General features: G+C 45.0%; 1 protein-coding gene across 1 annotated transcript; it reads right to left on the reverse strand.

Moving 5' to 3' along the window:
- Window positions 1-237: 237 nt before the first annotated feature.
- LOC143765361 (interleukin-17D-like) lies at window positions 238-15,930 on the reverse strand. The gene is made up of 3 exons (XM_077251951.1): window positions 15,781-15,930; window positions 8,053-8,297; window positions 238-1,203 (listed from the first exon to the last, which is right to left on the reverse strand). Exons 2-3 carry the CDS (start codon window positions 8,295-8,297, stop codon window positions 987-989), a joined length of 462 nt encoding a protein of 153 aa, XP_077108066.1. The 5' UTR covers window positions 15,781-15,930; the 3' UTR covers window positions 238-986.
- Between the last annotated feature and the right edge of the window lie 9,887 nt (window positions 15,931-25,817).

Here is a 25,817-nt window from a genome sequence, read left to right on the forward strand (position 1 = left end):
TATCATTTTGTAGTATACTCCCTCTAGTGGTGGTAGGAAGTTACCTGAATTTTATTATTTCATTGGATAAACTAGAGCTTTAATAACTATAATAGATTTCTGCACGGAATTTTGACACTATTTTGATAAGAAAGCATTTCATTTCAGACTTGGAGCAAATTGAGATCATGGACAAGTCCCAATTAAAATCTAAATTTGAAGATACTTGACATTCAAACCTTTTGCACAAGTATAAACTTGGTTAAAGACCTTCTTAATTTTATTAATAAAAGATATAAACTCTACATAAAAAGCATAAAAACATAGGGCATGCTCAACTTTATACAGCAGTGCAGTCAATTGTGCATGTACAAAACAAACACGACAATTGTCCATTCGCTCTTTTACTCTTCTGTGTGTTTAGCCAACAGAAGAAGAAAAGATTTCGTGATAAACGTCCTTCCAGAAACCTGAATGCAAATGATCAGGTATCAGCATACAAAAGTCACTCAAGATTCAGAGTCTTCTATAACAGATGGACAATTACATAAAAATGTCAAAAAATGTCAAAAAACATCTCACATTCCTGGTAAAACAATGTACAAAAAAAACACAACTTATCCAAACATGAAAGACTGTAAGAGCATCCAAACAGCTACACGTTTACTGGATTAACCAAATTCAGGGTCATTTTGGATTTTATTTGTCTTGTACCCCTTTTGGAAGCATCTGGTTACTTGTGTTTTAATGCAATATTGACTGATGGTCCTTCATTATATGGTTCATTACAGATTGTCAAATTTGGTTGCACCAAGATTTCTTTAAAAAAAAGTATCAAGATTTCTTAAAAACAAGTTTTGCAGATTATGGCAGTTCAACTATTGCTGTATGGGAAAGGTTAATCCATTAAACACTTGAACTATGTCATTCACTTATGAGACTATTAAGATTATTGATGTCAACTTGAAGTGAAACCAAGGTGGATGGGTTGTCCTGGTCACAAGCGTTCAGTGGAATCGACAGATGCAAAACTGAGCAATCCTTATGTAACGCAGCTTGTAGACGTATCGGGACTTCTTGCATTTTAAAGATTTGTATAAGACTCCAACTTCTTTGTAGAATGGTTCACTGACCATTGAACTTTCTTTGGAGGTAACACAACCTTTGCACAAACAATAAGCCTCAACAATCTTCTGTGGATACCGGTTCAAATCTTTATTGATCCTAAAAATAAAAATGGAATATTGGATCAGTGGGCATTCGTGTAGATACAGCAGAAATAAAAAAAACTTCTCATTATTTTAAAGGGAATGTGTTACCCAATTCATGGCCAGGATGTATCAGGCACCGACTGCTTGACTTCAGCCATATATGTTTAACTCTAAAATGCTGCGTTGTTTCAGAGAAAAACATAATTTAATAGCCACTGGGTACCAAGCCGCACAAGAGACCAATCAAAAGCTGGGTTTCCAACATCTTCTCACCGCCCGCTGCTCTGGTGTCTCCCTATAAGCAGGGAGAAACCTGTGATTCAAGGAGAGGACAGGGAGAAGCCGCCGGTGACCCGCCTGTCCGAATAGTGTCCCGTTCGGTTCAGTCTCCGGCGGCTCTTAAACTATGTTTTCCTCTGAAGTGCCACATTATTTCAGAGGTAAGCATATATTGCTAAAATATTTCACCCAAGGCTAAACTTCCTTTGCATTCACCTTGGTATTTGGATGAACAACGCCAATATGTCATTCAACTCGATTAAAATGACTACGCTTGAGCATTTTTTCTCAGCCTATACATAAAAATGCTGTATAGGAAATGTCGAGTAACTTTGTAAATACATAGCATTACTTATCCTGGAAGGCTCTTAAGTTACGAAAAGTCTAGTTTTAGAGGTGGCAAATTGGACAATTCCCTAGAGCTCAATAAACAGCTGGATTCCAGTGGGTAGCCTAAACGTAGAACTGTCATGATCTGCTTAGCTTGTGGGATTAGGTAGTTCAGATGTTAATCTGGATGGTCTCGCTCTGGGATTCTGGGAGGCTTCTTATAGCTTCACTAGATGGTGGCCCGATTCTAACGCATCGGGTATTCTAGAATATGCATGTCCACGTAGTATATAGCACAGCCCACGTAGTATATTGGTCAGCCACGTAGTATATTGCCCAGTGACGTAGTATACTGCCCAGTGACGTAGTATACAGCACAGAGCAACGTAGTATATTGCCCAGCCACATAGCATATTGCCCAGCCACGTAGTATATAGACCAGCCATGTAGTATATAGCCCAGCCACGTAATATATTGCCCAGCTATGTAGTATATCGCCCAGTGACTTAGTATTCAGCACAGAGCCACGTAGTATATTGCCCAGCCACGTAGTATATAGCCCAGCCATGTAGTATATTGCCCAGTGACGTAGTATTCAGCACAGAGCCACGTAGTATATTGCCCAGCCATGTAGTATATTGCCCAGCCATGTAGTATATTGCCCAGTGACGTAGTATATTGCCCAGTGACGTAGTATTCAGCACAGAGCCACGTAGAATATTGGCCAGCCATGTAGTATATTGCCCAGTGACGTAGTATATTGCCCAGTGACACAGTATATTGCCCAGTGACGTAGTATTCAGCACAGAGCCACGTAGTATATTGCCCAGCCATGTAATATATTGCCCAGCCATGTAGTATATTGCCCAGTGACGTAGTATATTGCCCAGTGACGTAGTATATTGCCCAGTGACGTAGTATTCAGCACAGAGCCACGTAGTATATTGCCCAGTGACGTAGTATATTGCCCAGTGACACAGTATATTGCCCAGTGACGTAGTATTCAGCACAGAGCCACGTAGTATATTGCCCAGCCATGTAGTATATTGCCCAGCCATGTAGTATATTGCCCAGTGACGTAGTATATTGCCCAGTGACGTAGTATATTGCCCAGTGACGTAGTATTCAGCACAGAGCCACGTAGTATATTGCCCAGTGGTGTAGTATATTGCACAGAGCCACGCAGTATATTGCACAGCGATGTAGTATACAGCACAGAGCCACGTAGTATATTGCCCAGCCACATAGTATATTGCCCAGCCACGTATGTCACAGGTTAAAAAATAAAAAATAAACATACTCACCTTCCAATCCGAGGGCCCCTTGTAGTTCTAACATACTCACCATACTTGTAGTTCTGTCGCCTGTGCGAGGTACAGGCGGCAGCTTCCGGTCCCAGCCTGCTCGCGCATGCGCGTAGGGCCTGTGATGACGTCGCGGTCACATGACCGTGACATCATGGCAGGTCCTGCTCGCGCAGGCGCGCAGGGCCTGTGATGACGTCGCGGTCACATGACCGTGACGTCACGGCAGGTCCTTTCCGCGTAGGCGCGCAGGGCCTGTGATGACGTCGCAGTCACATGACCGTGACGTCATGGCAGGTCCTTCTGCCAGACCATCGGTGCCAATGGAACGTGCCGGTTGCATCGCGAGGAGCGGGAAAGGCGGCGTAGGTGAGTATATAATCATTTTTTATTTTTTAAATTATTTTTAACATTAGATGTTTTTACTATCGGCGCTGCATAGGCTGCGTCAATAGTAAAAAACTTGGTCACACAGGGTTAATAGCGGCGGTAACGGAGTGCGTTACCCGCGGCATAACGCAGTCCGTTACCACCGGCATTAACCCTGTGTGAGCGGTGAGCGGAGGGGTGTATGCGGGCGCCAGGCAGTGAGTGCGGGGAGTAAGGAGCGGCCATTTTCTTCCAGACTGTGCGCGTCGCTGATTGGTCGCGGCAGCCATGACAGGCAGCTGGCGAGACCAATCAGCGAACGAATAACCGCGACAAACAGACAGACAGAAGGACAGACAGACGGAAGTGACCCTTAGACAATTATATAGTAGATTGTGGGGTCATTCCTTGTCGCTTATACTCTGACCCTTGGCCGAGTGTGTGTGACCCTGTTGTGCCTGTGTCTGTGCTTTGGGCCTGTGCTACTTTATGTTTGTCTGGTTATGATCTGGTTCTGTCCCCGTTAAGAGTTCTGCCTGTCCCTCCTGTACTTTGCTGCTATCTCCGTGTATGACTCCTTGCCTACGTTCTGACTATTCTCTGACCCCCGTTTGTACGACCTGAGTTCCCTTATCCTCTACTCCAGGGTCCCTGTAGTATCCTGCCCTCCTGTCCAGCAGCAGGATGCTAAGCCCCGCCCTCTGTGGTCACATGATCGCAGGTCCTTCTGTTTTCTGCTATCCTCAGCATCTCCTCTCACCATGCTGCTCAGGTCCTGTCTGTTTGAGCTTTCCCTGCGGCATCTGACCCCGGGCTCTCCCGCAGTGTGGGTGAGTCACCCTGCTCAGCCGTGGCAGTTCGCCGGTGCTGACTGGATCCTGATAAGAACATGATCAACTTCCATAAAGTACCGTAAAGAGTTTACCATCTTTAACTTTAAGGGGAACATATCATATGATACCTGCTGCCCGATCCACAGCTCCCACGTTATAAGCATGTACTGTGTATTTGTAAAAAAACTGCAACATATCAGAGAATGTCATAGCTGAAACCAGAGCCAGGGACTAGGTGACTACGAAGACTAGACACGATAGCATATCCCCACAAGCTACTCCTAACCCTGTTGATTGAAAGATTTCCCCTGTATTTTTATTGAGAGAAGCCTGTCATACAAGCAAAGCAGAAAGTGGTAGGCTTATGGGGACCTATTTTTCTAGTCAACTTGTCCCTGGTGCGGTCTCAACTATGATTGTCCTTGAAATGCCATAGCGTACATGCCATACATGTTTATAATGAGGGAGTTGTTCTTAATTTGTAATGCCCATGGTTTGAACAGGATGACTCATATGACATGTTCCCTTTAACGGGAATCTTTCAGAAGGTTTTTGCTATTTAATGCGAGAGCAGCTGTCATGTCGGACGCTGTTCATACTAGGGCGTTCGACAGACAGCGGTAATTCCGCTTTTGTCCACTATGCGCTCAGTGGCGTCTGCTAGTTTTTATTTTGCTGGTCCGGGGTTAATTTAGCTGGTGCTCGGATTGGAAGCTGGGTCACGCCCACTGCCTTTAAATAGTTCTTCTGAACATTGGGCGTCGCCGATTATAGCTTCTGTCTTGTGCTTGGTTATCTCGGTCTGGAGTGGTGGTCTAGGAGAAGGAGTATCGTATCTGGTGGTGTATTTCCCTTTGTCGTATTTCCTCCTTCCTTTATTTGTATTTGTTTTGCCCTGTGCACTTATAGTGTATTCCTGAGTGACTGCGGCGTGGTGCATATTTTCTGTTATCCTTGTCTGTGCTAACTGTGGGTATTGGTGAGTGGTCTCGTCACTGGGTGGTGGGTTGAGGTTTCAGCCTAGGGTTGAAACAGGAGACAGGGTGAGGGTGGAGGCCCAGACATGCACACCATCAGTGTAAACTCTGGGAGAGGGTCAGTCAGGGTTTCCCAGAGTTGAGGGAAATCGCAGGGGCCTGGGTTATTAGCTCTTGCCTACCTAGGCTTCCCATGACAGCAGCATAATATAGGGCAAGTGAGCCTGATTCTAAGGTCACTTATTAGCATATATGCTGTAGTTTCAATACAATCAGTGTTTTATCAGCAGGAGATTATCACTGTCCGACTAGGTCTCACATGCAGATAATTCAGGCTAATCTGTTTAACCCTGTCCCGAACACTAATTAGTTGTTTAATGGCAAAGTACAATGTACACAGCAATCTGCCAATCAGTGATGTGGGCAGGGTTATACAGTGCTCAGCGTTCACAGCATTCCTAGATCTATAACAGATAAACTATTAAAACTGCACCAAGCAGTCCAGTAAGTGATACATTGTAGGAATCAGGCTATCTTGCCATATATTATGCTGCTCTCAGATTACATAGCAAAACCTGATGACAGATTCCCTTTAAGATATTTTATGGTGCTATCATGTGACCACTAAATGACATTGTATTAGAAACATATGACAGTGTTATGTTGATATACATGGCAGTACTATTTTTAGGCATTAAATGGTGGTATTATTTGGGCATTGCATCAAAAGTATTATTTTATGGTAGTAGCATTCATGAATAACCCCCTGTGAGGGGTGATGTGGTTTTACTTGATGCTCACTGTGACCTTTTCTACAGAACTAGTCCGGAGTGCAGAGTGGTATTCACAATTCCCATTTGACCGCAATCTTTTCTGGACACATTCCTATGTTACTCTGCTTATATCCAGACTAATTCTTTGGCAATAGGAAACCAGCCCATAATATAGTGCAGAAGCACAACGCTACTTGCTAATGGCAACACCATAGACACATGTGGCTCAATAGCATAGATACAAATGAGATCCATTTTAGGTGCTGAGTACTGACTGACCCGCGAACACTACTGCAGCGTCCCAGAGTCCTGGTCGTTGCAGTACTGATGCTCCGCCGCTAAGGGGGGTATTGGTACGTCTGATGGCACTGAAGGAGTTCACCTGACCAGGTATCACAGACACCAATGCACTTCACAGTCTGGCCTCCAGGGGGAGCTAAGGGTGCTATGTATTAGGCCACTCCTCACAATCTGGTAAAACTGGGGGTTAGATAGGAAGTTAGACAGAAAGCTGACTGGGTTGGAACCAGGCAACATCCTGTGGCAGAGGGTGTTGTAGGGGAAGATTCAGGGGGGTCCCTGTCAGGGGTGGGATCCTGACAGAGGCCTAGCGAACAGAAAGAACGTTACGGGACCGTGCCTGCACTTCATTGCGGCGGTACCCCAAGAAAGGACAAGAAGCGAGGTTTATTGTGAAGAGTGAGAAATGAGATCAACGCAACAAGGAGATAACACCAGTAGGAGTCGTGCTGTAAGCCGAGGCAGCATCCTACTGAGGCGCATAGCCGGTGGCCGGAAACACCGAGGAAGTATTGAGCTCCAGGCCTTAGTTCAAACCTACGGCAGGACAGTCAGTTATAGGCGGACTGTCTCACCCAAAATCACCTAAGCAGACATAGGGGGCAACAGTTGGAGAGGGGCAACTCTAGGGTCCCGGAAGACCTCCAGGCCTACCCGTCATACGGATGCGTCCTAGCCATATCATCTGGGGGACGAAGAAGAACATCAGAATCAGTTGTGAGGGAACTTCAGAAACAGACACAACAGTTGTGAGGACTATCCCGTGGTGCTAAGCAGGGAAGGACTACAACACACAAGCGCTAGAAGGTAGGCACAGATTTCCACCTGCAAAGGGAACTCTGGAGGTGCCATCGGACCGGCCGGTCTCAGACAGCCCTGTTAACCGTATTCCGGATTGAGGATCCTGAAGCCTTCAGTAAAGAGGTAAAGAGACTGCAACCTGGTGTCCTCGTTATTCATCGCGACCTGCACCACACCACAACATCGTCACTCTCCACTTTCACTGGACGCCCCTCAGCAGGGTCACGGACCGGGTCCAGCCACCGTGACAACCCCAGAACCAAGACAGAGAGGCCCGGTACCGGGTACCCCTCGGCCCTGCGACAGTGGGGGCGCTCCACTACTAATGACCAATAATCTGAGGGTGGAACCACTTTTCTTTACCACTTCCATGTTTGCAAACATTATGGCGCCCACATGTCTACTCAATGAAATGGCTATAAGGACAACCTGGCATGGGCCCACATTCTCTAGGTGTCCTGTAGCTGTCACATGAGCTATTTCTTGGAACTTTGCACACTCCGGAGATAACTCCCTATTATGACAAGGTCTTTTGTGCTATGTATAAGCCTTTTTACTCATCCATTATTTCGTGACTTTATACTTTTCTTAAAATAAATCTGCCACCTACGCAAAGTTGACGAGAAATTCTATGTAGGACATCCACCCATACCTTTCACTGTGCCCTTAAATATCACCGCATTACAGGAGCTGTGAGCTTCCTCCATACATGATCACATCTTAATCCTAGCACAGGCCTTCTGTTGTTCTCCCTATTTTCCCTCCAAACTCCTGCTGTAATGACTAACTTATTACAACCTAAATATAGAAGTGTAAGAAGCTTAGCAAGTGTGAAAGTCATTATTCTGAATGAATGCATTGGAAGTTATTTTGGGTACAATAAAGCCAGTTCTTACCTGTAGGACCATGGAGAAATACTCCTGTCTTGGATCAGCTCCGAGGATGTGTTGACACTTGTGGGGCATTTCTTCATCTTTGCTTCAGAGAGATGGTCTGACTTACTCAGAAGAAGAGAATCTGGAGATAATCGATGAAGTTTTTGCCTTAAATGTTCCTCAGAAGGATCCTTGCATCTTGTGTGTTGCCCTTGACACAGCATAAAGGATAAGAGCAGAATGAGATCGAGCATCAGCTTCTTCATCTGCATAAACAAAAGATGGATAAGGATCAAGACCTTCACTGTTGTTGTGAATAGATCACTTGATGCAATTCTTGACTAGATCTTGCATTGTGCATCCTTCAACATGTTCTGCTTCAGTGGTCGATCCATAACTTACAACATATTTAGCGTTATATTTTCATATATCAGTAATACAGTAGGACAAGCACTTATTGAGAAAGTGTCATCTCATTCACCTTCCAGCAGCCTGCAGCTCTCTGTTCTTCAGAGACCTCCTCAGTGTCTGAAATCTTTGTTCAGAAGACAAAATGTTTGGAAAACTGCTCAGCATGATATAAAATGATAAAAGGTGGTATCATCGCACCTTTCTGGTTCATGTAGCTCCTGCTCAAATGCTTGCAGGACCCCTACCAGCCAGCGTAGCTTCTAATTTAGTGATGATGTTCAGACACAAATGTGACCGCTGCAGCCAATTTTTTGCCTATGCTAGAAGTGGCATTTTGCTGGATTAAATTGTCAGGTGAGCGTAGTCATGCTCCATAGTAACCTTGTTACTCTCCAGCTCCCATTTTACCAGAGCTGCCGAAACTGGTGTGTAATCTCCAAAAGTTGGACATTTTTTAAGCAACTTCACTTTGCAACTTTTCAAACTGTTTTACACCAGTTTTCTGGCAGAAACACTTTGAAGTATTGGCCCCTATGTGCCTTGGATAACTAGTCAGAAGCAAGATTGTGCTGCTTCTAACCTCGTCACTACCCCAGACTGATAGGTGTCTCACTATATACACACATAAGAAGCAGTTGATTAATGTAGGGGGTGGGAGAAGCCAAAAGGGACTGGCCTCGAAGTGATTACTCAAGACGCGTAGTCCTTGGCTGTATAATAATAATGTGGCCAATGTCTGATTCATGCTGACTGTGTTCCAGGCAGCATAAATCAGATGACAGGATCCTTAAAGTGTCAAAAATAATTCTGTAAATAGGTAAGAAGCAGTTGGATCTCCGTTAGTGTCTGTTTGAGAATGGATGCTGTGAGGTGGGAGGAAGAGCAGCTGGAGGAGAACGGATCAGCGCACAAAGTTTAGCACTAGTGATGGGCAAGTGTGCTTGTTATTCAAGATTTCACTCTAGGGTGTTCTCCGAGTATTTGGGTGTGCGCGGAGATTTAGTTTGTTTGTGATTTGCAGCTGTTAGACAACTTGAACACATGTATTCAGGCTGTCTAGCAGCCGCAAATCATGCAGCTGCGGCGACACAAACTAAATCTCCCAAATACTCGGAGAACACCCGAGCGTGAAATCTCGAATAATGAGCACACTTGCCCATCACTACTTAGCTCCGAACATCATTCAAATAAGAGCTGTGTGGATGACATAGGACACGTTATCCACACGAAGCAAGAAGAAGGATGGCAATCGCAAGAAGAGAGGAAGCGCCGCATCAAGACCAGAGACGCCCATCGGACCGGACCGCACCATAGGTGAGTATAATATAAGCTATTTTCTGTGTTATGCAGAGCACATTGGGTACAAATATACAGCATTCTAGTATGCTGTATATGAGGACATACAGGCGCTGGCCCTACTTTATATAGGAAAAACATGGTGACAGGTTCCAATTAAGAAGATATTTATATAATTATAGCTTGCCCCTTGACACTTAGTTATTTCATACTTTTTGCTTAAATTAGACATAACATTTTTGAAAAAATGGTTATCCATTGTTTTATGTCTTTTTCTTTTTTTTTTTTTTATTTTATCTTGGTATTTTTCTTACCCTAGTCTTAAAGAATACTCAATCATTTACCTTAGTCATAACCTTAACCCCATTCATTTCCCTAGTCCTAACCTGAACCCTAACCCAAAGTCCTAACCACAACCCTAGTTAAAGTTAGAAAAAGGGTGTAAAAACTTGTGCTGCCTTTGCGCCTCAGTCGCCTCCTATGCAGAGTGCAGCAGTTGAGATGAGTTTCACATTGGCTGTACTCTCCATCCGCAGCGACCTAGATGACAAAGCTCCCCATGCAGATGTACAGCATAGGTTATGCTGCCACTATAGAGTGGCCGCCCTTAGGCTGCCGTCACACTATCAGTATTTGGTCAGTATTTTACCTCAGTATTTGTAAGCCAAGCCAGGAGTGGAACAATTAGAGGAAAAGTATAGTAGAAACACGTCACCACTTCTGGATTTATCACCCACTCCTGGTTTTGGCTTACAGATACTGAGGTAAAATACTGACCAAATACTGATAGTGTGACGGCAGCCTTATTCTGATAGAGAAAGCTGCTCTTTTTTTATTTTGACAGGGGTGGGGGGAGATTAAATTTTTGCACCCCTATAGAGTTCTGTGGCGTTTTCATGCAATGTCACTGCACGGAGGCCACAATTCAAAATAAAGCTGTCCCTCGATGTAGCCATGAGGTAATCAAGCACTTTGATATTAGCCTGTTAATCTGCTGTCTTTTGCCCTTGGCGTCAGACTACTAACTACTATGTAACTACTTTATTTAATGTAAAACTGAGAAATGGTAAATCCCTATGTCTCCCTAATTCATACTAAAAGAGAACAATTTATTATCCCATCTGGAGTAAAAATGACATTTATTACAAGACTACACACCAAGCTGTAGGGAAGCCTACTAAGCCTTTAATACTCTATTTCAAGGTTTATATTCTCCATAAAATAGGGCAAAGTTCCCAAGTGTGAAAACAAACTTACATTAATAGCCAATGAGCTGTGCTTTCCTAGTTGACATTTGGGGATAGAGCAGGGGGAGCTGAGCGGATTGATATATACGGTAGGTTTGTGTGAAAAGATTTATTATAATTTGTGTTTTCATCATTTAAATCTCTGCTCTTTCTGGGGTTTTTGGGTCAAGTGGGCAGTGACTGACAGCCTTCTGTGTATAAATGTGCATACAGCTGTCAGTCACTGGTAGGACCACAAATCAGAAAAAGAGCTGAGGTTTAAATAAATAAAAACTAGTGATGAGAGAATATACTCATTACTCAAGATTTCTTGAGCATGCTCGGGGGTCCTCCGAGTATTTTTTAGTGCTCGGAAATTTAGTTTTCAGCTGAATGATTTACATCTGTTAGCCAGCATAAGTACATGTGGGGGTTGCCTGGTTGCTAGGGAATCCCCACATGTACTTATGCTGGCTAACAGATGTAAATCATTTAGCTGCGGCAAGAAAAACTAAATCTCCGAGCGCTAAAAAATACTCGGAGGACACCCGAGCGTGCGCGGGAAATCTCGAGTAATGAGTATATTCGCTCATCACTAATAAAAACAGGATATCCTCAATCCTTTTTCACACAGCTATGTATTAATCTGCTCAGCTCCCCCTGCTCTATTACATAATGTCTGCAGATTAGACTGCCCCTCTCTATTCCTGAGATATGACCCCCTTTTCCTGAATAGAAATCTACTGGTTTTAGCCAAATGGGCGTGTTCATCAACTATTTGCTGTGGAAATCTTCTTGAGGAACACACCTAGTTGGATAAAAATACTAGATTTATATACAGGGAAGAGGGGACTATAGTTTAGTAATCGAAAAGCAGAGGAACAAAAGAAAAATAATGCCAATCAGGAGACTGCAGGATTTACAGCAAGTAAAATATTACATATTTATGGCAAGTTGCAAGTGATTTATAAATTAATTCACATATGGTAATTTTTTTTTACATATTTTTGTTAAGTAACTGGTCCTTAGTACAGGTAATATAATATTCCTACAATTCTGTAAAGTGTAGCTTTTGTAAACCTAATATGATTGTCCGGATTACTACAAGGCCAAGTAATCCGATAGGGAGGTGCGGTGTGTTTTGGTTCGCAGCGACCGTCCCTCCTGCCTGGTTTATGACACCCTATACAGGGGCAGGATAAGCAGCCGACTGTATTCTATTACCAGGGTCATGGGGATATGAACCTTGCTCCATATTATTGCTTTACTGCCATCTGTAAAGGAAGCAGTTTCCGTAACAGGTAGGTACCTTAACCAGATCGGATTTGCATCTGAGTAAGATTCTGCTTCTTCTGCAAGATATGTGGCGCCAGAAGTGTCTGGCAACTGCTTATCCTGCTATCACCAATCGGTCCAGCATGTTTGCTAATTTGATTGAGGTTTTACTCATGCGTTTATCATCTTAACGGGGTTTTCCACTTTTAGGAAAGTGGATCCTAAACTTTCTGCAATACATAAAATAACAAACAGATCAGATACTCATCCTCCCCGGGTCCAGCTCATCATTTATTGGGTCTTGGTGTTTAGGCTGCAGCATTGATGTTACTTTGACGCTCAGTGGCTCATTCCATCTACCTTGTTACAGCAGCTGACTGGTGATGTGAACTGTTGGCGTGATGTCACCGCTGCAGCCTGTCACTGAGCTCAGCGGCTCATTCCAGCTACCTTGTTACAGCAGCTGACTGGTGATGTGAACTGTTGGCGTGATGTCACCGCTGCAGCCTGTCACTGAGCTCAGCGGCTCATTCCAGCTACCTTGCTACAGCAGCTGACTGGTGATGTGAACTGTTGGCGTGATGTCACCGCTGCAGCCTGTCACTGAGCTCAGCGGCTCATTCCGTCTACCTTGTTAAAGCAGCTGAGTGGTGATGCAAACTGTTGACGTGATGTCACCGCTGCAGCCTGTCACTGAGCTCAGCTGTTTATTCCATCTACCTCATTACAGAAGCTGAATGGTGATGCAAACTGTTGACATGATGTCACCGCTGCAGCCTGTCACTGAGCTCAGCGGTTTATTCGATCTACCTCATTACAGCAGTTGAATGGTGATGCGATCTGTTAACGTGATGTCACCACTGCATCCAAAACACTGAGACCTGAGCAGCAGTGAAGAGTTGATGCTGGACCCAAGTAGGGTGAGTGATTTTAGGTATTTTTGTTATTTTATTTATTTTAGAGTATTTAGGGGTACACTTTCCTGAGAGTGGAAACCCCTTTTAAATAGTGCTGTTAATACAACTGTCACCCCTAATAATAGCCTTCAGAATCCATCTACTGTTTGTCCTACAACAATCATTTCATCTTTTGGTCTGAATCGTATGCGCTTTTTTGTGGTCGTGTTTTCACAGCTCATCCTAAACTTTCTTGTCCCTTGTAAAACTGTCAGCAATTTAGAGTTGACAAAAATCCACATTCAGTATAACCGGCTCTTCCAGATTCTCCAAATATTGTGACATTTCGTCCAAAGAAGACGAGTGATGAAAATATTTCAGTTTAAGGTAGACCTAACAATACAGCGGTGCCGAAATACAGATAGGAAAGTCCAGCATGTTACAGGTTTGCTTTCAGTGCAGCGGTCCCTTACACACGCAGTATATTAATCATATAGTGCAAAGAATATATATGAAAGTAAAATAAGATTAGGACTAGTGATGAGCGAGTATACTCGTTACTTGGGTGGTCTCCGAGTATTTATGACTGCTCGGAGATTTAGTTTTCATCACAGCAGCGGAATGATTTACAGCTACTAGCCAGCCTGAGTACATGTGGGAGCTGCCTGGTTGCTAGGGAATCCCCACATGTAATCAAGCTGGCTAGTAGCTGTAAATCATTCAGCTGAGGCGATGAAAACTAAATCTCCGAGCAGTCATAAATACTCGGGAAAACCCGAGCAACGAGTATACTTGCTCATCACTAATTAGTACCAAAGGGGTTTTCCGGGAATTGAAATCGATAATTCTGGATATTCTTTTTGGGCTCGCTCACATAAGCGGATACATCTGATGAGTGCTATCTGACGTTTTATAATTGATAATTGATCTGATTCTCTCGGAAGTTAGAATATACGCTAGTGTGACCCCTGCCTTTGAGACATCATCTGTCAAGGAGGCACTAATAACCCAAACACACAGATGTTCAGATGGTCCTACCAGAAACTGCCTCAATTCATTTATAAGGGCCTTAAGGGGTGCTGGCAGTTTATTGGCTTTTGTTTTAGCAAAAATGGTAGGAAAATCCAGTAGTACTGCCTGGGGAAAGCAAAACAGGCAAAGCCCAAGGGGCAGATAGAGGGTACAAGTATTCTTTCCACTGGCATATAGATTCACCTGGGTAGCACCAAATTATCCCTTAAGACCGAATATGCCAAGCTCCTGTGATCGGCATAGTTTGAAACAAATCCATGCTCAAGACTAACAAATATATAAAATGTACCCGTACTTGAGCACCTGTACACTAGCAGAGGTATCGAGTAGAAGGGCACCTGTATGTGGGTTCACTTATCTCAGAGATCCTTTTTATGGGTGTCTAGCAGAGCTCAATATTGGAAGGGTCATGGGTTGTTGAGGACTAAAGATCAGAGATATGGATCACCTGAGATATGGACATCCACGCTGCACAGTGCCTCAGCATGTGTTTACATTCACTGAACTTTTTACAGCAATTGCTGAGTTGTAAAACCGCCATTTACATCCCTATCCTGCATTTATGATCCTGCAGATTGAGCAAGCAAGATGCATGCTGCGATAGTCTCCAAACAACCGATATACAGAACATTAAGTGTCAGGTGGAAAGGATCATCTGCAATGTTATTTATCTCCTGGCAGTGCCTGCTGGACAGACAGACTCTGCAGAGCAGGGTGAGGAACCTTGCCAGCCATACCATGCTGCCAACTACTAAAACAGTCAATACCCTCAATAACATGTATGTTTGTCTTGGCTGAGCATACATGGTAATCTTATCGAAGTAAGGGTAGGATAAGTGGCTGCCAGGCAGCTCCAGCATTTCAGTTCTTGGGGAAAACACTAAGATTCACCAGGAAAAACCTAAAATTGAAACATGATAGCTTTCCTATATTTTTATATAGCCCCAAAATATTCCAGAGAGGTTATAAATGTCATCAATGAAATCAGTCTTACTAGAATTTGTGCATTATTATAGAGGAAATATTAGACTTACAGCTATTTTTTGTCTTGCCAGTAATTTGCCCAGTTAAACCATTAGCCCAACAACATAGATCCCCTTTTATTGTAAGACTGTGGTACACCGGTGTATGATAATAGAGCATTAAAGGATGAACCTGAAGCCTACGAGCCACAGATATGACAGCTAGGTATTCTAGGATATATAGGTAATTCAGTCTTTAGGAATATCTCACCAATCTTTACATTATACTTGGTCATCACTGGAGAGAATAGGACATAACCCCCAGTTTCAAGATCAATGGACACAAATTGATAGATAGATAGATAGATAGATAGATAGATAGATAGATAGATAGATAGATAGATAGATAGATAAATTCTGCAAATTAAATTTGTCTTAATGTAAGATTTATCCTGCAAATGTAGCAGAACAGAACATATTGACTTCTTGGTACCAGCATGATCTGTGCACACTGATAATACTCTGTAAGTTCACATGCAGTCCTATGTCAAATCAAATGCAACACAATGATATATTATGACACTTTGCACCTCTGTTCTATACAGAATTAACAACATATGCCATCCCTGCTGCCCCGCTGTTGGATCTCACCTTGGCTGTAATTTCTTAGAAGTGGCCTTTAATAGGAAAGAACCAAGTGATGTGTTTGCGAAACTGAATTCTTGGCTACCTTTATAACCTTCCGTCAATGCCGCCTACAAGTAATGATGGACAGACTGCTTGAACTTCCCCATTGTTTTTTTTCTTCACTTTGTTGCACCTGAAACTGAACTAAGAACAGGTTTCTGGATGGAGGCCAGCAGTGAATGGCTTGTAAAAAACACACCCAGATTTGTCACACCTGCCCGTGTACTTTGCACTCCCCTTAGGTGTTACAAGAAAAATGGTCTATTGCAAGGAAAGGAATGTTATGGAGAGAAAAGGCAAGTCCCGAGCTTCAAATGGCTGAGATTGCTATTCCACTGGATGTATTATGGGGACACTCTGCCCATATAACAGAGCCCTATGGTTTGCTATGTAATGGAGGCACTGCATCTGTCAGTATATATGGGGGATAGTGGTTGGTTGTATTCAGGAGCCCTGCGACCATTGTGTCAATCACTGGTCAAAAGTCAGCCGATCAGGCCCCTTATGCCTGTGAACCCTCATAAATGTGGCAAAAGCAAAGGTGTAACTAAAGGCTTGTGGGTAATGAATAAAAAGTTCAGTTTTAGCCCCCAGCTCCTGCCTTCTGATTGTCTAAGTTGTTGAAGAAAACCACCATATAATCTATGGAAGTGAACTTATCAATTGCATTGTTCCTAATGTTCTAGGGTATTGAAAGGGCAATATCCAAGGTCCCCGTTGATCCTGACTATTGAAACGATCAATATTGACATCCATGGTGATCTTCAGCATTAAAGTGAGCAAAGTAGATATCACTCATTGTCTAAAATATGAAAGGTGTCAGTAACGGCATCCCTTGTGGTCTACAGCATTAAAATGGTCAACATAAAAATATAAGGTATTCTAAACAATTGAATGTATTAAGTTTTACATAATTGACAACCTATTTTATTGCATGGGATAATGTGACCATCACTAATGGTCTAAATTATTGAGGGAGTCAACAATAACACCCCTGGTGGTCTAGGGTATTAAAAAATATTTTTCAGCAGCTATTGTTAACTATGATTTTGAAAGAGTCAATTTCAGCATCATTAGTTTTCTAGGATTCAAAAGGTTGTCAACACTTATATTTTATGGTGATCAATTTTTACATTTGTGGTGATCTAGGATATTGGAAGTCTTAATTTTTAATATCACTGATGGTTTAGGGTACTTAGGATATAGAAATACTTGACATTCATATAGGTGTATTCAAGAACTTATTTATTGAATGTAGACATTACAGAAACATCAGTCATCTAGATAGAGGAGACCTGTTTGGAAGCGTGCTGTATGAGGGTCTGCAGTGTCCACCGCTGAGACTGAAAGATAGCAGACAGCAGTTTGAGTCCCAAGATGGCGACGGCTGTTGGTCTGAAGTGGGGAGGTCCTGCCCATCATGGGAGTGCACTGTGTCTGAAGGCGCGAAAACGAAGTGCCCATCCTACCAGGATGATAACCTCAAGGTGGAGGTGTGCGGCATCTAAGGTCCAACCGAGTAAAGGTGGAGCAGCACAGAAGGGGGCGAGATCCAGGAAGAGGAGCGCCTCATCGAATAAGAAACAAAGTAAAGAGAGTGTGGATCGCCCCCCGAGGGAGTGGGGTACTCGGTACCGGGTCTTTCGGTTCACAGGGGGATGTCACGGTGGCTGACCCAGTCCATGGCCCTGGGACATCCATGTAAAAGGGAAAGGTCTTTAAAGGGATAGAGTTTATGTTCGTGATGCCACCTGTGGTATTTGGTCAGGATGACCGACGCTGCTTTAAGGGGTCCGCTGGGGTGATGTTATGGCAGCTAGATGGTATACCTTCCCACAGGTGAAGTATGTCCCTAGGGCTTCCCGGTGTGTAGATGGTGATATGATGAAAGGCGCAGAGAAGAACGAGGACACAAGGTTGCAGTCTCTTTACCTTTACTGAAGACTTCAGCATCCACAGTCCAGGGCACCAGATCACAGGGCAGGCAGAGTCTGGCCGGTTTGGAGGCAAGTCCAGAGTTCCCTTATCCAACTGGAAATCAGTAGCCTTCCTTTGCGCTGCGGTGGTGTAGTCCCTTACTGCCTATGGCTTCACATAAGGGTCTCACAGATGCGATGTTTCGCTCTCTCTGTCCCCCATATAGGATAGGACAAAACCCGTATGACTTGTGACTTGAGCCTGTTTATAGGGTCTCTTAGATAACCTGGCTCTGTAGGTGTCACCGTGCCTCCTGGGTGTAGGTGCGGACACGTAACCTGCAATTAGCTGTCCTGCTGGTCTCTGAAATAAGGCATAGAGGTCCTTACTCCTTCGGTATTCCGGCTACCGGGATGTTGCGCCTCAGAAGGAGACAGCTTGAGTTGGGCTGGTCCCCTTCTGGTATCCTCTCCTTTGCTTCGACTTCCTTCAAGCTTGCTGCATTACAATTCTGCCTTTAAATGTCTCTTTCTGGGAGCTGCAGCTCTGAGGGCATGCACAGCTCCTTTAACCTTCCATCCTCCTCAGACTCTGGTAGGGAACTCCTAACAGAACTCATGTCTGGAGTTCTGTCAGGAACTGACTCCTGTCTGGAACTGACTGACTTTCCCTACAGACTACCAGTAATATATATATATATATATGGGGAGTGACCTAATAAATAGGAGCAGAAGCTCCCCCTGGTGGTCTGGAGTGTGAAATATGTTGCATGTTTGGGATACCTGGATGCAGTTATCCTTCCTTGCCTCCAAACATAGCATCACTCTCCCCGAGAGGAAAGCAATACCACTGCGACGACCAGGACCCTGGGGCGCCGCAAGTGTCCAGAGGTTGAGTCACGGTGAATGACAGCGGAGGTGGTGGTGGTTGCGTCATTGCATCTCCAGAAGTACGGGAAGTGCACTGGAAGTGACTGGCAGGCACCATCATGCTTACAGTACTGCACCTGAGCTGACGCACGAGAAAGAGTCACAGCGATAAGTCACGTGTCCAGCAATTTTCCATTGTCAAAACGATGGATACCTCTTCCGACGAGGAGGTAATCTATCTCACTATCCCCGGGGCCACAGCGGGAGAACAGCAATCCAGTGGAGGAAATGAGGAGCCAGCGTTGCTGGTGTCCATGGTGATACAGTGACAGAAAACCCCACAGCCGCATGCGGATCGCAGCAGTAATGCCTATAATAAAAGAACATTTAGTGGATGCTCAGGCAGTGCAGAGCTGCGCATATAACAGAAAGGCCACGGTGCGCTCCTTTAAAGAAGGAGATCGGGTATTAGTCTTAGCACCCACTGCCGAAAGTAAAGTTATAGCCAAGAGGCAAGGGCCATATGAAGTCTGGGAAAAGGTTGGGGAGGTGACAGAGTATACCAACCCAGGAAAAGAAAACCCTAAACAGTTGTATCTTATCAATCTGCTAAAAGCGTGGAAGGACTGGGAATGTATGCTTATGGATGCGACTCCGGTCATATCATCTGGGGACCCTCCAATATCGGCCCGGACAGAGGCCAAGGGAGAGGTAAAAATTGTCGACATGCTCTGTAAACAGCAGCGTTGAGAGGCTTGGAAATTAGAGAATGTATTCTCTGAACTACCTGGCCATACTTCTATCATCCAACATGACATTTCACCGAGCCTCAGGTAAGGATGCGATTGAAAACGTACCATGTGTCAGAAGCCCGGAGGCAAGCTATCGCCAGTGAGGTAAGACAAATGCTCCTGCTAGGAGTAATTCATGAAAGAATCCAGGAGTGAGTGGGCCAGCCCCATTGTACTGATTCCGCAGCTGGACGGGCCGTTACAGTTCTGTTATGATTTCCGTAAATTGAATGAAGTGTCGAAATTTGACATTTATCCAATGCCTCGGGTGGACAAGCTGATTGAGCGACTGGGACAGGCCCAGTACTTTACCACACTCGATCTAACCAAGGGTTACTGGCAGGTGCCTCTTACAGAGTCGGTAAAAGAAAAGACCGCATTTATAACACCGGAGGGTCTATATCACCACGTCGTTTTGCCTTTTGGACTACATGGGGCCCCAGCCACATTCCAGAGACTGATGGACATTGTGTTAGAGCCCCATCGGAAGTATGTGTCAGTGTACTTGAATGATATAATCATCTTTAGTACTGACTGGCATACCCACTTGTCCTGGGTACAAGCGGTAGTGAATTTGCTCAGAGCCACGGGCTTGACAGCTGTTAAATATGCTTATTTCGCATATTTATTTAATCAGGACTCTTTACCAGATGTGATACTCTAAAGAAAATGTAGTGGTTTATTGGATTGTCCACCAAAAAGCATTATTGCAGCAAAACATAAAATAGGTGAAATAGTTACAAAGAGATTGTCCATTTGTCCATATCAAAGTTTGTTCCCCATCTTTCCTGAGATTCTGAATGGTAAATGGCATCTGTCTCTGTCATGGAGTAGATGTCTTCAAGAAGCACATGGCTACCAGCTGTTCATCCCTTCTCTGTGAAGTCTGTAGTCCATAGAGAGTGAAGGAGGAGGCAGGAGGAGGCCCCAAGTGACAGCCCCCAAGTTACAGCCCTCCCTTCCTAAGAGCCGTGGATATATATGACCCACAGAGCATGTGTTCTCTTTATATGGTGTTAACTTTTTACTCTGAGCTAAATATGCAGAAATAGCTTTTTTGTAATGTCAGCCAAACCTTCCACGAGGCTTAGTACAGAATTGAGTATAATAATAATTCAATAATTAATAATTAATATTTAACAACAGCGAATCTAAAAAATGTGCTATAGGTCTTGAGGAAGCTTGGTACTTAGGGTACGTCATTGGCCGTGGGGTTATCAAACCCCAAATAAATAAAATCGAGGCCATACTGAACTGGCCCCGGCCTGTTACTACTAAACAGGTAAGAGCATTCCTCGGCTTCATCGGGTATTATCGAAGGCTCATACCCAATTTCTGAAAGAACAACAACCCTGACCGATCTCTTAAAGGGAAAGAAGTCGGCCATGGTCTGGTGGAACCCTCAGGTGGAAGTAGCTTACCAATCTATGAAGTTGGCGTTGTGCGGACAGCCAGTCCTCATTAGCCCTACTTCAAGAAAGTCCTCATCATGCAAACGAATGCCTCTAACGTAAGCCTAGGAGTGGTCCTGTCACAGGAGGTGAACGGAGAAGAACATCCGGTCACATACCTGAGTAGGAAACTTACCCTGGCTGAGAAAAGTTATAGCGTAGTGGGAAGGAGTGCCTGGCTATTAAGAGGACCATGCAGTCCCTACGCTATTATTTGCTCTGGCGACAGTTTCGTTTTGTGGCAGATCATTCACCCTTGGTCTGGAAATGCCAAGGAGAAGAATTCTTGGGTCAACCGATGGTTCCTGGTACTGCAAAACTTTAATTTCACGGTGGAACATCGTGCAGGGAAGGCACAATGCTGATGCCCTGTCATGGTCACCCTCTATGGTGACAAATGTTCAACCCCACAAGTTTGAACAGAGTTGGGGGGATTGGTCAGGCTGTGAGGGGGATCATATGTGTCCCCCAGGATGCGGACGGAGTCATATTAAACTCAATGAAGCACCTTGTGTTTACAGCATGTGAATCACAAGACAAAATAAAAGGAAGTGTAGATTGGGTCCAAGTAGTTGACCCAGTCAGATTTTTAGGAAAACCCCTCAAGGGCCTTTTTATTTTTAGAGGGATTTGCAGGTTTGGTGGTGGGGCGAATCCCTCTCTCCACTCTGGGTTTTGGAAGTGGCTCTATGGCCAAACCGACCAAACCGCTGCATGACCAGCTCTATCCTCGCCTACTGTATTCCCACCCATCGCTTGTAGATTGTGAGCCTTCGCGGGCAGGGTCCTCTCTCCTCCTGTACCAGTTATGACTTGTATTGTTTAAGATTATTGTACTTGTTTTTATTATGTATATGGAGCGCCCCCACGTGTAAGGGCAATGGGGTACTCGGTACCGGGTCTATCTCTCTCGGTTCTGGGAATGTCACGGTGGTCCGAGCCAGTCCGTGGCCCTTCTGAGGGGCGTCCACTTAAAGGGGTAGTTGTACGGTGTTTGTGACGCCACCTGTGGTATTCGGTCAGGGTGACCGACGCTGCAAGGGGTCCGCTGGGGTGATGGAATGGCAGCTAGAGGGTATACATTCCCACAGGTGAAGTATGTCCCCAGGGCTTCCCAGATGTGTAAGTGGTGATGGTGGACGTCGTAAGGCGCGGTGAATAACGAGGACACAAAGGTTGCAGTCTCTTTACCTTTTACTGAAGACTTCGGAGTCCACAGTCCAGAGTACTGTTCACAGGGCAGGCTGAGTCTGGCCGGTCCGAAGGCACATCCAGAGTTCCCTTATCCAGGTGGAAATCAGTAGCCTTCCTACTAGCGCCTGTGTGTTGTAGTACCTCCCTGCTGAGCACCACGGGATAGTCCTCACAACTTTCGTGGATGTTTCTGATGTTCTCTCTCTCTCTGTCCCCCAGATGATATGGATAGGACAACCCGTATGACGGGGTAGGCCTGGAGCTATTTTATAGGGACCCTAGAGACGCCCCTCTCCCACAATTTGCCTCCGTGTCTTCATAGGTATTAAGGTGGGGCAGCCAACTTGGAATCAACTGTCCTGCCGGTCTCTGAAGTAATTCGTAGAGCCTATTACTCCCTCAGTGTTCCGGCCACCGGCTACGCACCTCAGAAGGAGGCTGCCGACTTTGAGGCAGAACTTCTGCCGGTATTATCTCCTTGTGCTGTGACTTCGTTTCTCACTCTCCATAATATTCTTTGCTTCGTGTCCTTTCTTAGGATGCTGCCGCAATGAAGTGCAGGCGCAGCTCCGTAACGTTCTATCTCGTGCTTGGCCTCTGTCAGGATCCCACCCATAACAGGGACCCTCTGTCTGCAGCTCAGATGTTCCTCCTTCTCCCCCTGTCTGCCTGACAGGTCCTCTCTGGGTCTAACTCAGGCAGCTTCTGACTCACTTCCTATCCAACCCACCAGTTTTACCCGAGTGTGAGGAGTGGCCTAGTAAATAGAACCTTTGCTCCCCCTGGTGGACTGGAGTGTGAAGTGTAGTGTGTGACTGTGATACCTGGTCAGGTGAACTCCTTTAGTACCATCAGACGTAACATCACTCCCCCTGGTGGAAGAGCGACATTACTGCAACAACCAGGACTCTGGGGCGCTGCATATACCCCTCCTTACATGTAAAGCGCCATGGAATAAATGGCGCTATAACAATAAATAATAATAATAATAATAATATGGCCACAATTCCATTTAAATCTCTCAATTTGGCCTTGGGTATGTCAGTTTTGGAGTTTGCAAGCTGCAGAGCAGGAGGCTCTGTGCTACCGAGGTCTGTGTGGAGCTAACACAGAGCCAGGGACATCAAGGCAGCTGATGCACCCAAGAAGACACAGCAACAGATTTTGAACACAGACCGTATTTGTGGAACCCTAGCTGCAATCCGGAGGATATCACTCCTCTTATGTGACTCTGAGAATAAAAACACTGTTTATGTTAAACTTTCGGTGGTCCCTGCATATCTGTCGTACTGCACCAACCCCGCTGCACTACAAGGGGTATCAGGATAAAGAAAACATAGATAAGGAGGATTTGTGGATAATTTATGCTGCTGGTATCCCTTATGATAAATCCAAATCCAGGCCAAAAGTACATGCGACTTTATTTAGTCAACACAATTCGAAGTACTACAGACTTCATCAGGAAAAGAAAAGGTTTTTTTTGTCCTTATGAAGAAGTTTGTAGTACTTCGAAACGCATTAATTAAATAAATGAAAACCGCATGTACTTTCAGTCTGGATTTGGATTTATTACATGGATACCAGCAGTGCCTATTATCCGCAAATCTATCTGTGATTTCCTGGTCTGATGACTAGTGTTGAGCGATACTTTCCGATATCGGAAAGTATCGGTATCGGAAAGTATCGGCCGATACCGTCAAAATATCGGATCCAATCCGATACCGATACCCGATCCCAATGCAAGTCAATGGGACGAAAATATCGGAATTAAAATAAACCCTTTATAAACTTGTAGGTTCATTCTACATGAAGGAAAACAACTAAGAATAATGTAGGATGTATTGGGGGACGTGGCGGAGATATTAAAGGGACAGAGGTTTAGCCCAATGTAATAGAATAGCAGGATTTTTAATTTTTTTTTATGAAGTTCGGCGTTAGAAAGAATTTGACTATGTTATTTTTTTTTTTTTTTATGTCAGATATTGATGTTTCACTACTTCCACGCCCTTCACCTTCTTTTTTACTTCTCCCACGCTTTCTTCTTAATTATCCTCATCATCAGCTTCTTTGACATCAACTTCTTCACCTTATTCATCTTCTTCTTCATCTTCTACCTATTATTTTTTGGGTTACATTGTTCATATTCTTTTTATTTTACTATTATCTTCATCATATTCAACTTCTTCATCATATTCTTATTTGTGACAGGCATTCCCGTAGTTGTTATCTATAAAAGTTTGAAGATTACACCTTCCGTTCTGCCTGTCACAAACCAGTTACATTTGTCCGCGTTCAGTTTGGCCTGCAGCATCAGGCTTTATCCAGGGGCACCACGAGGAGGAACGGACTCACCCCCATACACTGCTTAGTCTTCTTCTGCTTATAATTTACATAATATTTTTTTGCTCTGATATTTTGTGTTATGCTTAATGTCCTTCTGCTCTTTGTTCTGCAGCCTCTTGTTCTTCTGCTTCTCGGTCTTCCAGGTCGTCGTCGTCTCCAGGGTCGTCGTCTCCGGGGTCGTCGTCATCGGGGTGGTCTCCGGGGTCGTCGTCATCGGGGTGGTCTTCAGGGTCATCGTCTCCAGGGTCGTCGTCATCACGGTGGTTGTCGTCTCTGGTGTCGTCGTCATCTTAGGGGTGTTCTTCCGGGTCATCGTGTTTAGTCTCTTGAACTTGGAAATGTAGCAGAAGGTACAAGAAGGCTGAGAAAATGCCGAGAACCAGCTGATGGAACTGGAACTCGGATGGCTACCCGAAGGTCCAAGAGCCAATGGAACTACCGAGGACCAGCTGACGTTACTGGAACCCGGTTACTAAGCAGGAGGTACCCGTGCCTGAAAGCACTACCAAGGACCACCTGACGTTGGTGGAACTCGGATACCCAGAGGGAGGCACCTAAGCCAAAGGCTCTGCCCGGAACCAGCTGACGGTACTGGAACCAGGATGGGGAGCAGAAGGTACAAGAGCAAAAGACACTGCCGAGAACCAGCTGACGGTGCTGGAACCCGGATGGGTAGCCGAAGGTCCAAGAGCCAATGGAACTACCGAGGACCAGCTGACGTTACTGGAACCCGGTTACTAAGCAGGAGGTACCCGTGCCTGAAAGCACTACCAAGGACCACCTGACGTTGGTGGAACTCGGATACCCAGAGGGAGGCACCTAAGCCAAAGGCTCTGCCCGGAACCAGCTGACGGTACTGGAACCAGGATGTGGAGCAGAAGGTACAAGAGCAAGTGTCTGCGTGGCTTTTGCAGGACACGTTGCCGGCTGCACAGCAGGGGAACAGCTGGCGGTGCTGGACCCCACTGACACATTGGCTGGTGTTTTTCTCTGTGCAGCTAGCACATCTGGGCAAAAACTGGCGGTGTGTTAGAGCCCAGGGACAGCAGGAGGAGGAGCAGGAGGAGGAGGAGCAGGGGGAGGGGAGTGTAGGCCGAAGCCTGCACAGGCGGCAGCTTTGGGTGTGTTGTGTCTGCGTGGCTTTTGCAGGACACGTTGCCGGCTACACAGCAGGGGAACAGCTGGCGGTGCTGGACCCCACTGACACATTGGCGAGGTGTTTGGCTCTGTGCAGCCAGCACTTCCGGACAGCAACTAGCGTTGTTGGAGCCCGGGCTCTGCAGGTGGAGCAGAGTGTAGGCCGAAGCCTAATTGAACCGATTTCAAAAGTCACCTTTAACCCCCCGAACCGATTTCAAAAGTCACCTTTAACCCCCCCTCAGGGGTTACAAAGTAGAAGAGCCACAGCTTATGCAGCAGCAGTGCTGCGCAAGTCA

This window comes from Ranitomeya variabilis, chromosome 4 (assembly GCF_051348905.1).
Source record: "Ranitomeya variabilis isolate aRanVar5 chromosome 4, aRanVar5.hap1, whole genome shotgun sequence".
Taxonomy (NCBI): Eukaryota; Metazoa; Chordata; class Amphibia; order Anura; family Dendrobatidae; genus Ranitomeya; species Ranitomeya variabilis.

What these genes read in the sequence shown, in the direction of transcription:
- LOC143765361 (XM_077251951.1), bottom strand. Translation starts at nt 8,297, where the DNA reads ATGAAGAAGCTGATGCTCGATCTCATTCTGCTCTTATCCTTTATGCTG. An exon ending in ATTTCTCCATGGTCCTACAG is followed by an intron (nt 1,204 to 8,052) that starts GTAAGAACTGGC and finishes TTTTATTTTTAG; the next exon opens with GATCAATAAAGATTTGAACC.